At 41.8% G+C, this 13484-nt stretch overlaps 1 protein-coding gene across 2 annotated transcripts in view; it reads right to left on the bottom strand.

Annotated features, from left to right (window-relative positions):
* Nucleotides 1-438: 438 nt before the first annotated feature.
* LOC137380713 (uncharacterized) overlaps nt 439-13484 on the bottom strand; it is a 360734-nt gene continuing 347688 nt past the window's right edge. For both annotated transcript variants that reach the window (XM_068052983.1, XM_068052984.1), the window contains 3 exons: nt 9911-9979; nt 7915-8008; nt 439-3856 (listed from right to left, as the gene is read on the bottom strand). In XM_068052983.1, coding sequence (XP_067909084.1) covers nt 3817-3856; nt 7915-8008; nt 9911-9979 — 203 coding nt within the window. In that variant the 3' untranslated portion in view covers nt 439-3816. The remainder of the gene's footprint in view (nt 3857-7914; nt 8009-9910; nt 9980-13484) is intronic.

The raw sequence follows: 13484 nt of genomic DNA, 5'->3' as shown, positions 1-13484 counted from the left end.
TAGGTCATCTTTCTTGTAAATTTCATCCATGATTTCTAACAGAAGATCCAACCCTTCATCAGTATCCAACTGACAAGCATCCAGTTCACAAAACACTTTACTTCTGATTTTACTTTTGCTAGGAAATGACAACGCCAAGACCATACCTTGTTTCCTCTTTGGTAGAGATGTAACCTGTATCCACATATCCACTTCATTCTTCCACTGGTCATGTGGTTCAGACTCAGAGAACATTGGAGGGTAATCATTCCATGACAATTTACACTTGCTTTCTGCCATATTTTCCACAATAGCCTGTGAGATTTTAGTTTTCTATGTAAAAAAAAAAAAACAACCTAGTTTCCAACCTTCAGTTTGAGACAACCATCCTCTGCCATCATGTTAAACTCCAGAAGGCTTGTTGTGGAAGGATAACACTGGAGCCTATCTTTACTCAGTTTCACATTTATTGTACAAAGTAAAAGGATTACAAACATGTATCTCCTCACTCGAACCCTCTACCAGTCTCAGTAAGAATCTTCTCATATGTGCTCAAGATCCCAGTAACACCTCCACCTGCATATAATTAAACAATTGATATACAATTAACAACAGCTGCTGATCGGTATTCATCTGGAGGGAGAGCCACAGCAACTTTCCTGTTCAGGTCCAAGTTGAAGTACAACCCAGTCCCAGTGATGTAATAACAGCTCAATTTTCATAAGTTAATGACACTTCTGCCTACTTCCAGTGGGCACCTCAGCCACCTAACTGCAGTGAGCAGTTAAAATGGTGGTCGGTGGGATCCAGCAGGAACAGGCTAGTAAGGTGGAATGCTCAATTTTAAAATCCCCCCTCCCCACTGGTTAAAATTCCCCTCTGTATCCCTGTTAAAATAACAGACAGAGGAAAAGTCATGCCTGGTAGTTCTAGTGTGAGACATGGTTGAATTTGAGGGCTGGGCCATATTAAAATTGGGCTGGCAAGCTGCAGTCAGACATCAAGCACCATGGCACAGCCTGTCAAAACTGAATTGCCACAATATTAGGCAGCCCAGCACCTCTGGGCTGGAGGAAAGGTTGTAGGAAGGGGAGGCCCTAATCGTTGAAGGGGTGGTAGGGGAGCTGGAGAGGCAGCAGCCCAGGCTAGTTTTGTGGAGCCTAGAGGAACATTCCTGCTTCTCTTAGCCCAACAATAATGAAGCGGGACCTACCTTTGGCCAAGAAACCAGCTAATACTGGTGAGAGTGTGAATGTGCACATGCTTCCCCCTGGTTCTGGCCAAAAATGACAATCGGGCACCAATGATTGTCATAGTACCTCAAACAGCACTTTAAATGGGCCTACAGTCTGACTGCAGGGTCCTCACCAGCCACCTAGCAGTGAGTCCAGTGGAGGGAGCATCACCACGACCAGAGCAACATTGGCAATGGTGCATCAGGTCATTGCTCGGCATCTATGCTGGGTGGGGGACCTGAAAATACAGACCACGTGTACTTAAAAAAAAAATGTCCTTGCTAAACTGAGAGATGGTTGCTTTTACCTTATCCAATTGTTTGAGCTTCATTTCTTTCGCAGTCTGAAACAGCTTTTAAAATAAAGCCATGATGGAACGTTGGAATAACCTATAATTATCAGAGCTTTCAACATAAAGGTGGATAAATGGATCTCAAAATAATGTTATACATTGGCAGATAGGTTTGATCTTCAGTCTAATTTGGTTTAAGTGACCTTTTGAAATGACATTTCATTTATCAGTAAGAGTATATTTAACATTTTTCATTCTAATGAAAATTAATCATGTCATAGTTTGTCCTATTCACTCTGAATACTAAATATTGTGGCTGGTAGGGCATTCAGCTGATGCAGATATTTATTTAGAGATCCTTATAAATCAGTGCTAATACAGAAATAATTGAGAATGGAAGACTTGAATTGCTTTAGTCTTCTGAGGTATAGTGATTACTTAATTATTAATTAAGCATCACTTACATCAGGAGTTCTTCATGGAAAAGATATATACAGTCAATGCTCCTTAAAATCAAAGGTGTTTGCTGAAGAAAAGCTTGATATTATAAAGGATTTCATCTTAATAACGCACGGTATGCTTTCCTACATGTAATTAAAGACACTATTTAACAGTGCTATCGTTGAATGTAGAAAATTATCTTTAATCATTCTACTACTCAAAACATATGGGTGGTTGTTGGTCGGCACAGACTCGGAGGGCCGAAGGGCCTGTTTCAGTGCTCTATCTCTCTATTACTATGACTCTATGACATTAGCAAAATAATTAGATATTTTTATGTGGGACTGTATAATATCAACAGTGCTAACAAGTTGGGCTAGCAACTGGCAAATTGCCAAATCCCAGGGAGCTTCCTATAGGGCAAAGTTTATCAGTATCAGCAGAGGATGGAAGACTTAAATTTAACCTCTTGTTATATACTCCCCACCACTTCTAGCAAGTGTGCCGGTGTTATTGGTGGATAGTAACCCCAATTCCCACTGCTGTGAACCCTACATGCTCTACTGGTCATTAAAATACCGATTGATGTCAGAAGGAGCTTCCATTGTGTTCCCGTACTGACCTAGAGAAGCAGCAAATGCGAATTTGCCAGCACAGAGAAAATTGTGAGAGAGACACATCGCAGGCTGGATTTTGTGTAGGAGGCAGGGCTCCCGGCGCCGAGCCGAAAAGGCAGGGTCTGCCTTTTCGCAGCCGCCCCGGAACGATCCTCCGGTGTTTTTCAATTAAAGATTCACGAGCCGGGATCTCAGTCCCTTTAAAGACTGGGATCCCGCCTCCATGAGCTGCTGACTAATCAGAGAACCAGCAGCTCAGCAGTATCGGCAGCACCACCAGGAGCGGTGGCCACCGTTGGTACTGCAGAGGCCACGGCCTCAGGCCCAGTTTTGGAACTCCAGACAAGAGGTAGGTGAGGCGGGGTCACCAGGGCCAGTCCAGAATGCCCCGACGAGGGGAGAGTGTGGGGATTACTTGTGAAGTCCAGGGGGAGAGGGTAACAGGAGGGTAAAGTTATTCCCAGTGGGGGTCCTCAGAAGGCCACAAATTTCCCATGGACGAGGCCCACCCCCACCACACAAGCCCGCAGGGAGGGTGCCTCATGTTGCAAGGCATCTTCCCCGCACGGCAGAGGCACCCCCGCCACTGGTAAGATGCCAGCCGTGGTGGGACCAGGCCCTTGATTGGCCTTCAATTAAGGGCTTCAATTGGCCTCTGGGTGGGAAGGCTGTCGTCAGCCTATTCCGCCCCCGGGAAGATCGCTTGGCCACAGTCCCTCCGCCCTACCATCCACCCGTTGCGATACTCCATGCTCCCCGCCTCAGGGGGGCACATAAAATCCCAGCCTGCAGCATTAATGCCTCCTGGAGTCCTCTTTGGGAATTAAACTGAACATTGTACATTGTTAAATACTGTACAGGGGGTTAACGAGGTAGGAAAAGCTGCCTGAAAGCATGCTGAATATGTTATAAATGGTGCCTGTGTAATCAACTCTTATAGTAGCAGCAAATAGCTAGTGCTATTTGTCCAATATACGTGGCAGTTCTTCGTAAGCATAGAAAGTATAAGTGGTGGGGATTGTGCCTGGATTTTGTGTTGGCATAAATTGAACACAAAAAAATTACGGTCAAGCAACTGAATCCTAGTCCTCTGTTTACATGGAATTAAAGGTCAAAGTATTTGATGGATATATAAGTTTCAAAATACAGGCATCTTCATAAGAGGTATCCAGAAGTCCTGATTTTGTAAAAATCTATTCCTTCCTGAAGTTAGTAGATTGAACCATTTGACCAGTGCAGAGTCCTCTTTCTGTTAGATTGTGTGGGCGTATGCCAATTGTATCTTCTTGCTCCTAAAATGAAATTAAAATGTTAAACGGTCTTCCCTAACTGTCTTTCCTACATTACGTAAGTGACTACACTTCATAAAGTGCTTCATTAGCTGTAAAGCATTTTGGGACATCCTGAGATTGTGAAATGCGCCATATAAATGCAAGTCTTTATATTTTTCTTTCACAGATTTTTTTATATTTAAGTTATAGAGCAGATGGTGTTTTTCAATCAATTGATCAAAGTTGTTTGGTGGACTGAATGGGGGTTCATGATGTTTGGATTTCTGAAGGCAGGAACATATTTTCCAAATATACAGTGTGAATCCAGTCCTAATCTACACTTGCATAATATATTTAATTTGTATATAGTATTATCAGTTGTAAATTTCAATGTAACATTGTTAAGTTCATCTGAATATTTCACTTCAAAAGAATTAAGCACGTAGAGAGTCCTACAAGAGGAGGGGCAGTACTAGACCTAATCCTAGGGAATGAAGCCGGACAAGTGGTAGAAGTGGCAGTGGGGGAGCATTTCAGGGATAGTGATCACAACTCTGTAAGATTTAAGGTTGTTATGGAAAAGGACATAGAGGGACCGGAAATAAGAGTACTGAACAGGGGGAAGGCAGATTTCATTATGATAAAACAGGATATGGCCAAAGTGAACTGGCAGCAGCTTCTTATAGGAAAGTCTACATCAGACCAGTGGGAGTCACTGAGAAGGGAAATTGTGAGGGTTCAGGTGCAGCATGTTCCTGTAAAGGTGAAGAGTGGGATCAACAGGTCAAGGGAACCCTGGATGTCAAGGGATATAGAGGATTGGATAAGGAAAAAAAAGGAGACGTATGGCAAATTCAGAGTGCTGAAAACAGTGGAGGCACTAGTGGAGTATAGAAAGTGTAGGGGAGTACTTAAAAAAGTAATTAGGAGAGCGAAGAGAGGGCATGAAAAATCACTGGCAGACAAGATAAAGGAAAATCCCAAGGCATTTTATAAGTATGTTCGGGGCTAGAGGATAACCAGGGAAAAAGTGGGGCCCATTAGGGATCATAGAGGCATCTGTGTGTGGAGCCGGAGGAGATAGGGGAGGTTTTGAACAATTACTTTTCATCTGTGTTCTCTATGGAGCGGGACGATGTAGGTGTAGTGATCAGGGAGGGGGATTGTGATATACTTAATCAAATTAGCCTTGTTAAGGAGGAAGTATTGTCTGTATTAGCAGGTTTAAAGGTGGATAAATCCCCAGGCCCAGATGAGATGTATCCCAGGCTGCTATGTGAGGCAAGGGAGGAGATAACAGGGGCTCTGACACAAATTTTCAGATCCTCTCTGGCCACGGGAGAGGTACCAGAGGATTGGAGGACAGTGAATGTGGTGCCATTATTCAAGATGGGTAGCAGGGATAAACCAGGTAATTACAGGTCAGTGAGTCCAACAACAGTGGTAGGGAAATTATTGGAAAAAATTCTGAGAGACAGGATTAATCTCCACTTGGAGAGGCAGGGATTAATCAGGGATAGTCAGCATAGCTTTGTCAGGGGGAGATTGTATCTAAAAAATTTGATTGAATTTTTCGAGGTGGTAACTAGATGTGTAGATGAGGGTAAAGCAGTTGATGTAGTCTAGATGGACTTCAGTAAGGCTTTTGATAAGGTCCCACATGGGAGATTGGTTAAGAAAGTAAAAGCTATGGGATCCGGGGTAATTTGACAAATTGGATCCAAAATTGGCTTCGTGGAAGGAGGCAGAGGATGATGGTCAAGGGTTGTTTTTGTGAATGGAAGCCTGTGACCAGTGGGGTACCGCAGGGATTGGTGCTGGGACCCTTACTGGTTGTAGTGTACATTAATGATTTAGACGTGAATATAGGAGGTATGATCAGTAGGTTCGCAGATGACACGAAAATTGGTGGTGTCGTAAATAGCGAGGAGGAAAGCCTTAGACTACAGGATGATATAGATGGGCAGAGCACTGGCAAATGAAGTTTAACCCTGAGAAGTGTGAGGTGATGCATTTTGGGAGGACCAACAAGGCAAGGGAATATACAATGAATGGTAGGACCCTCGGGAGTACAGAGGGTCAGAGGGAACTTGGGGTGCTTGTCCATAGATCACTGAAGGCAGCAGCACAGGTAGATAAGGTGGTTAGGAAGGCATATGGGATACTTGTTTTTATTAGCCAAGGCAAAGAATATAAGAGCAGGGAGGTTATGATGGAGCTGTATAAAACGCTGGTTAGGCCACAGCTGGAGTACTGCATGCAGTTCTGGTCACCACACTGTAGGAAGGATGTGATTGCAATGGAGAGGGTGCAGAGGAGATTCACTAGGATGTTGCCTGGGCTGGAGCATTTCAGTTATGAAGACCGATGGATAGGTTGGTGTTGTTTTTCTTGGAGCGGAGAAGGCTGAGGGGAGACCTGATTGAGGTATACAAAATTATAAGGGGCATTGATAGCATAGATAGGAAGAAACTTTTTCCCTTAGTGGAGGGATCAATAACTAAGGGGCATAGATTTAAGGTAAGGGACAGAAGGTTTAGAGGGGAGTTGAGGAAAAAATTTTCACCCAGAGGGTGGTTGGAATCTGGAACACAGCACCTGAAGAGGTGGTAGAGGCAGGAACACTCACAACATTCAAGAAGTATTTAGAAGAACATACAAGGCTATGGACCATTTGCGCGGAAATGGGATTAGTTAGGACAGGTGCTTGATGGTCGGCGCAGGCGTGTTGGGCCGAAGGGCCTGTTTCTCTGCTGTAAAACTCTATGACTCTAACTAAGAGAGTCAAAAACTTGTAATTTAAACTGTTCGGGTATTTCTTTTAGAATTTATCTTATTCACAGGTGCTACATTTGCTGATACCAAAACAGCATTGTGTGTGTACCTACACCACACAGACTGCAGCGCTTCAAGAAGGTGGCTCACCAACACCTTCTCAAGGGAAATTAGGGATGGGCAATAAATGCTGGCCTGCTAATGACATTCACATCCCACAAATGAATTTTTAAAAAGGTATAAAAAGAAATTGCAAAGTTTCTTTAGATGTCATTCTTACAGAGAACAATTGACCCATTCAGGACTTATTGAATTTTTGTGTTTCTGTTCACTATTTAATTGCAAATAAATATATTAGCTGTAAAAATTCAGGTCTGTGTTTAATATCTACCAACTCAAAGAGTGGTGGTTTAGCAGATGACAATGTTTAATCCAGCAAACAAATTACTACAAGTAGGATGAATATTAATCCTCAGTATTGACTAGGGTAGATCATCAGAAAAGTAACTTTCTGGACTGTAGGAGGCAAGTTTCATTTATGATTACTGATCAACCACGGAGAGAAAATGGTTCTATAAAATAGCTATAAACAGGAAAAATTTGTTTTCTTAAAAACTAATTACAGCTTCCTGATCTATGTGGACTTAGTAGAAAAAAAATCACTGAATATTTGGTCTAAGGAATTGATGCGGTGAGGGCTGCTTTTGAATGCTTTCAGATGTGAAAGAAATCCATGTTCTAATTACACACCTATTGATTGCAATACCAGCATCTTCCAAGAAATCTTGAACAAACTTTGAAGTTCCAATGGAATATTAATGATTTTCCAGAATTAACATTATTAGTGTTGGAATCCATATTGTTGTGAATCTACCACTAATAATATGACAAATAAAAGGCAATCAACAAAAAACCATCTGATTCAAAATAAAGTAGCACTTATGCTACTCTAGCAGGGCCAGAATTCTTTTCGTGGTCTGAACAGATTGCAACTCTGTGTGACACACCCTCCGTTGCAACCTAGGCCCACTTACTAGGCAGTTGGCGATCCAGTTACAGATGTAATAAGCTCACCCATCCAATTGTGGCTCAAACTATCCTAGAGCGAGGATGGAGGGAGGCCATGCTGGGTGGATGAGAAAAGTGACTCTCTGACTATTTAACATTAAGCCTTATTATGATTTAGTCATTGACAACATTATTTTCAGTTTCTCTGCATTAATTTAGGTCCATAACAATATTAACTACTGAGATATGGACTTAATTATAATGCTGCCATGCTACACAGTTTAAAAATACTCTACCTGGCTATGTTATTGGCCAGTAGTTTCAACCTGGACATGGTAATGAGAGTTCCATCTTCTGGTACAACCTCAATGGTTGACTCCAATGATAACTCTGTAGGGAGATAAACAGTGCTGGTTCTACAATATGCTATAATATATGGAAGTGACTTATAACAAAGAATTGCTTGTATTAATTGGTATTAACATTAGATAAAAATTTAAGCCATCTGACAAACATTTATAAGACATAAAATTATCTTATTCATGAATGCACTGCATAAAAATCCATTTACAACTCTATCTCTCCCTTCATTCACTCCAAATTTAAGCAATAAAGAGGGAAAATATTTACCAGAAGCCAGTACCACAGTCCATGAAACTATTTTATCATCCAACCTATTTGAAATCACTAAATGACATTCTACTAAAGGGTTGAAAAGGGAAAAGCCTGACTCAGAAGATGGTGAACAATCCAGTTTTAGGACACCTTCCTTGAACTCTTGACTGCTCTTTTCTCATCACAGGTCATCAGATGTTTGGTCAGTGAGAAATCTCAATATTGAATGAAGGCTGGAAATGCATAAATATTAATTGGTAATGCTATGTTAATATATATTTAATTCTTGGAATGCTTTATTATGCACATTAGTTTTAGCCTTAGGAACTATTCTCCCTCTCCCCCACAACCCCATATACATAGATTAACAAAATTAATTACAGTGTAAATTAACATAAATCATAAAGATGAAAACTGTGTTATCACTTTAAGAGATTTTTCTCTGACCTGCACAGTCAGCTCCAAAACTAAGAAATAGCACAAAGCAAAAGGTGACAACTCTAAGTTGTTTATGAATGGTGGTAAACTGTTCTGCTTTTCTTAGGAAATTGATGTCAAGAATACATCTCTGGGCTGACAGTAGATCTCAGAATTGAGGGAATTACGGAGAGTCAATGTAAAACGTAAAAGTGCTATGTGAAATCCCAATGACCAGTCAGGAATATCACAGCATATCTTGGTGAGAAAGTGTGGCAATGAATCTCTGTGAGCTATAAGCATATGGTGGTGAATCACTCTTGCAAACAAGAGTATTGTGACAGCTCATTATGAAAACTAAAAACAAGTTAACTGTTAACTCCATATGAGGCATGCAACTGCATCGAACCTGTGTAAAACATAAATATCACATGGGATCCCTGCATAATAGTTGTTCTTCTATCTAGTCTGGGTGGACTGAGGCCAAATTTAATACTCCAGCTGAGATCAGCAGTTCAGTGCATACAGCAGAGCAATGTCTATTTTATTTTACAACTGGACCACCTTCAGGCCAATGTAAATCTCCCATTATAGCCACTGCCTTACGGTTTCCTATGTATTACTGGCTCTTTGGTATATTTCTAAACTATAAGAATTGATTCTGTTTGACAGTCTAGTTTCTTTTTTGCCGTTAAGATGAAATACAGCTCCTCACTGGGTGAAATCTGGCATGTATTTCTAATTTTCTTTGTACTTTGACAATGCAGTCTAATAGTTTCTCAGAGTGACTTCTGTGCTGTTCTCTTTGCTCATTGTAACTTACCAAGGGTATTCTCAGTTCATATTATCTAGGAGCTGGCTAGAAAATGCACATGGGTGCCAATAATATGGTAATTGACGGCGATGCCCTTTTGTGGTTAAATAGCTTGCTGATATTTAATGTCTAAAATCACAAAGAATTTTGAGATACTGGATAGCTGTCAGCATCTGTGAAATTGTACCTCAATAATATTCAATAGTAATTTTGACTTTTGGTGATAGTGTAAAATGGACAGTATTTACTCAGCCGCCAATTATACCTTGCTCCCCATTTTCATTGACATTTTGGAGAACGGTATAATGGACGGCTGAATCAATATTGTCCAAAGGCAAAATTACCCCAAATAACTTCTGAAGAGAAGGGGAGAAATTTAAAAATTAAAATGCATTTGACACAATCATGTCTCCTACCTGCCAAAGGTAAACTGCTCCTTCTCTTACCTGGTACAGTCTGAAGACATTGTTTATGCAGATGTACTTGCTGTAGCAGCATTAAGTATGCTGTAATCTCTGGTAAGCCATGTTAAGAAAATTAAACGTACGCCAATAAAAGGAATACAAGCATTCTACCATTTTAAATATGTACTTATAAAGGAAGCCAGTGGATTGAAGCATGCTATTCTTGGTCATGTACACATAATCATCAAAGTCAGGAACAAGGGGAACACATTAGCTGCCTCTTGTGAAAGTAATGGCCATATCCGAAATCTTGATGTGTACCAGTTGCTCTCTCCAGGGCTTCTCTAGCCTTACCATGTTAGTTTTGGTGCTAACTTATGTTTCTTCTACAAATAATCACTAACCCACTGTGTATTTTCAGCATTTCCAATATTTCACTTCAGCTTTCCAACACTTGGAGTTTTCCCCACGGAGGTGGGAAACAGGAGTCGGGACTGTTTTTGGGACCCTAACCCGCCTCTGGTGGGAAACTGATCAAAGTCAAGATTTTCCACCTGGGTGGGACCTTAATTGGCATGGAGACAGGTTCCCTGTCCAAATAAAGGTAGCGGGCAGGCTGTCAAAGCTGGAGACCAATCAAAGACCTTTCAGCTTCAAAGAATCTCTCAGTTGTAGTTCAAGGTAAGTAACTGGGAGGGAGCTTCAACAAGAAGGTGTCCTCTCAGATTTTTTAAAAACATTCATGTTAAAAAAAAAGCAGCCAGGCCACCGCTGTGAGCGATGGTGGGGGAGGGAACCTCACTACAGGGTGGTTTTTGGCTGCACTCCCACCCAGGCAGGCAGGGAGGTCTTCCAGGAGTGCTGGCACCACGGCCTGCCGTTGGGTGCCCACCTCCAGTCAGTTGATCTGGGCCCTGTCATATTGGGAAACTGGAGGCCGACTGGAAAATACCAGTCGACCTTCGTTTATCCCTGCTCAACAAAGACTCTTAACGAGCCTAATTGCCTGCCCGCCTCATGGGGGTGGGCGGCCTTCCTGGGCCCTGAACCGTGTCAGCCAAAATGGCTGAGGTCGGGAACAGGGTTGGGAAGCTGGCATGCTACCCAGCCTTGTAATTTTCAGGCCCCGTCCATCTCCTTTCCCGACATTGGCAGGGCCCAAAAATTCAGCTGTTGAAGTTTACTTTTGATCTCTACAGTTGAAGCACACTTTTGCCTTCATGCACAAGCTAAATGTGAGTGACTTAGCTTTTCCTAGTTGGTACTATAAATACCGACTCCATAAAAGTATTCCCTACTGCACCTTTACAATGTTTCCATCTACAACACTCTATCCGTATGCTCTTTCAGTCTGAGGTGGCAATGTTTGTATTGAATCTGAGATAGTTTCGGTTGTGAATGAATATTTAAGGAATCTAAATCAAGAATTTTCAGGTACACTTTTGAGAGAACCATAATCAGAGATCAGCATTAAACTGGATTTATAACATGAAGAATCCTAAATCATCTATATTGAGCTTATTTACAACTACTTGAATTCATCAACTTACAAGATGAGCAATGGCGCAACAGCTTCTCTGCATCTGTACGAAAGCCCCCATTTTATTATTCTGCCATCAGTCCCTTGACATCATGACAGGAGATAGGCTAAAGTGTATAACAGTGATGGTGTGTGGCTCTTAAGTCTTCTTTCGGATGTAGGACTCAGCCAGCTCACTCAGTTGTGGTGCTACCGAGCCTCTCTTGGTGATGAACATTGAAGTCCCCCATCCAGAGTACATTCTGTGCCCTTGCCACCCTCGGTGCTTCTTCCAAGTGGTGTTCAACATGTAGAAGTACTGATTCATCAGCTGCGGGGTGGTGGTAGGTGGTAATCAGTAGGAGGTTTCCTTGCTCATGTTTGACCTGATGCCATGAGACTTCATGGGGTCTGGAGTCACTGTTGAGGATTCCGAGGGCAACTCCCTCCTGACTGTATACCACTGTGCCTCCATCTCTGCTGGGTCTGTCCTGTCAGTGGGACAAGACATACCCAGGGATGGTGATGGTGGTGTCTGGGGTATTGTCTGTAAGGTATGATTTGGTGAGTATGGCTATGTCAGGCAGTTGCTTGACTAGACTGTGGGACAGCTCTCCCAATTTTGGCACAAGCCCCAGATGTTAGTCAGGAGGACTTTGCAGAGTCAACAGGGCTGGGTGTGCCATTGTCGTTTCCAGTGCCTAGTTCAATGCTGGGTGGTCTGTCCAGTCTCATTCCTTTTAGACTTTTCTCTAGCAGTTTGGTACAAGTGAGTGGCTTGCTAGGCCATTTCAGAGGTTTTAATTAATAGTCAACCACATTGCTATGGGTTTGGAGTCACACATAGGCCAAACCAGGTAAGGACGGCAGATTTCCTTCCCTAAAGGACATTAGTAAACCAGATGGGTTTTTACACTGATCAACAATGGTTTCACGGTCACCAATATTGAGACTAACTCTTATAATTCCGGATTTATTAATTGAACTTCAATTCCACCAGCTGCCATAGTGCGACTTGAAATTGTGTCCCCAGAGATTAGCCTGGGCCTCTGGATTTCTAGCCCTGTGACATTACCACTATGCCACCTCCCCCCTTACTGAAAAATGTGTCAGTGAGTCTCAGGTGAGACCAGAATCCGGGGCTTTGCTGTGATGCTCCATGCTATCAAATAGCCAAGCAATTCTCACTGTTACAGAGTAATAGAGTCATAGAGTTATACAGCACAGAAACAGGCCCTTCGGCCATCAAGCACCTATCTATTCTAATCCCATTTTCCAGCACTTGGCCCGTAGCCTTTTATGCTTTGGCGTTTCAAGTGCTCATCTAAATACTTCTTAAATGTTATGAGGGTTCCTGCCTCTACCACCACTTCAGGCAGTGTGTTCCAGATTTCAACCACCCTCTAGGTGAAAAAATGTTTCCTCAAATCCTCTCTAAACCTCCTGCCCCTTACCCTAAATCTATGCCCCCTGGTTATTGACCCCTCCGCTAAGGGAAAAAGTTTCTTCCTATCTAACCTATCAATGCCCCTCATAATTTTGTATACCTCAATCAGGTCCCCCCTTCTCTGCTCTAAGGAAAACAACCCCAGCCTATCCAGTCTCTCTTCATAGCTGTTCAGTTAATTCATTCAGTGACCTGCTCTCAAATTTTAGCTGTTGTCATGAAATTATTATTTAATATTTATTTATTTTTTTTTTTAAACATTCTGGTTTTTCTAGGTTTTGTTGTAAAAGGACATTGACATATTTCTCAAAATATACATATATTTCAAATTGGACTACAGAGTTTCCTGCCATATCATTTAAGAAAACCCACGAGCTTCCAGGTTGTCATAATTAAGAAATATTTCCCAATAGTAAGACGGTTGTATATTAATTAATCTGAACACCAAAAACCCATTTACAAGACAATGCTTAGGAAGTTGGCAGTCAAATATCTTCATATTGAGAATTGAGACCAATTAACATTCCTCATTGAACTGCTCTATTTTTCTTCCCTGAAAGACACATGTAAAGTTGAAAGATTTGTAAAGTTAACAATCCAGCACAGGCTGTTATTTTATTACTTAGCTATTACAAGTTGCAAGATAGCTG

This window comes from Heterodontus francisci, chromosome 20 (assembly GCF_036365525.1).
Source record: "Heterodontus francisci isolate sHetFra1 chromosome 20, sHetFra1.hap1, whole genome shotgun sequence".
Lineage (NCBI taxonomy): Eukaryota > Metazoa > Chordata > Chondrichthyes > Heterodontiformes > Heterodontidae > Heterodontus > Heterodontus francisci.
The sequence above is the reverse complement of the archived record's forward strand: the minus strand, read 5'-3'. Positions and strand labels throughout refer to the sequence as shown.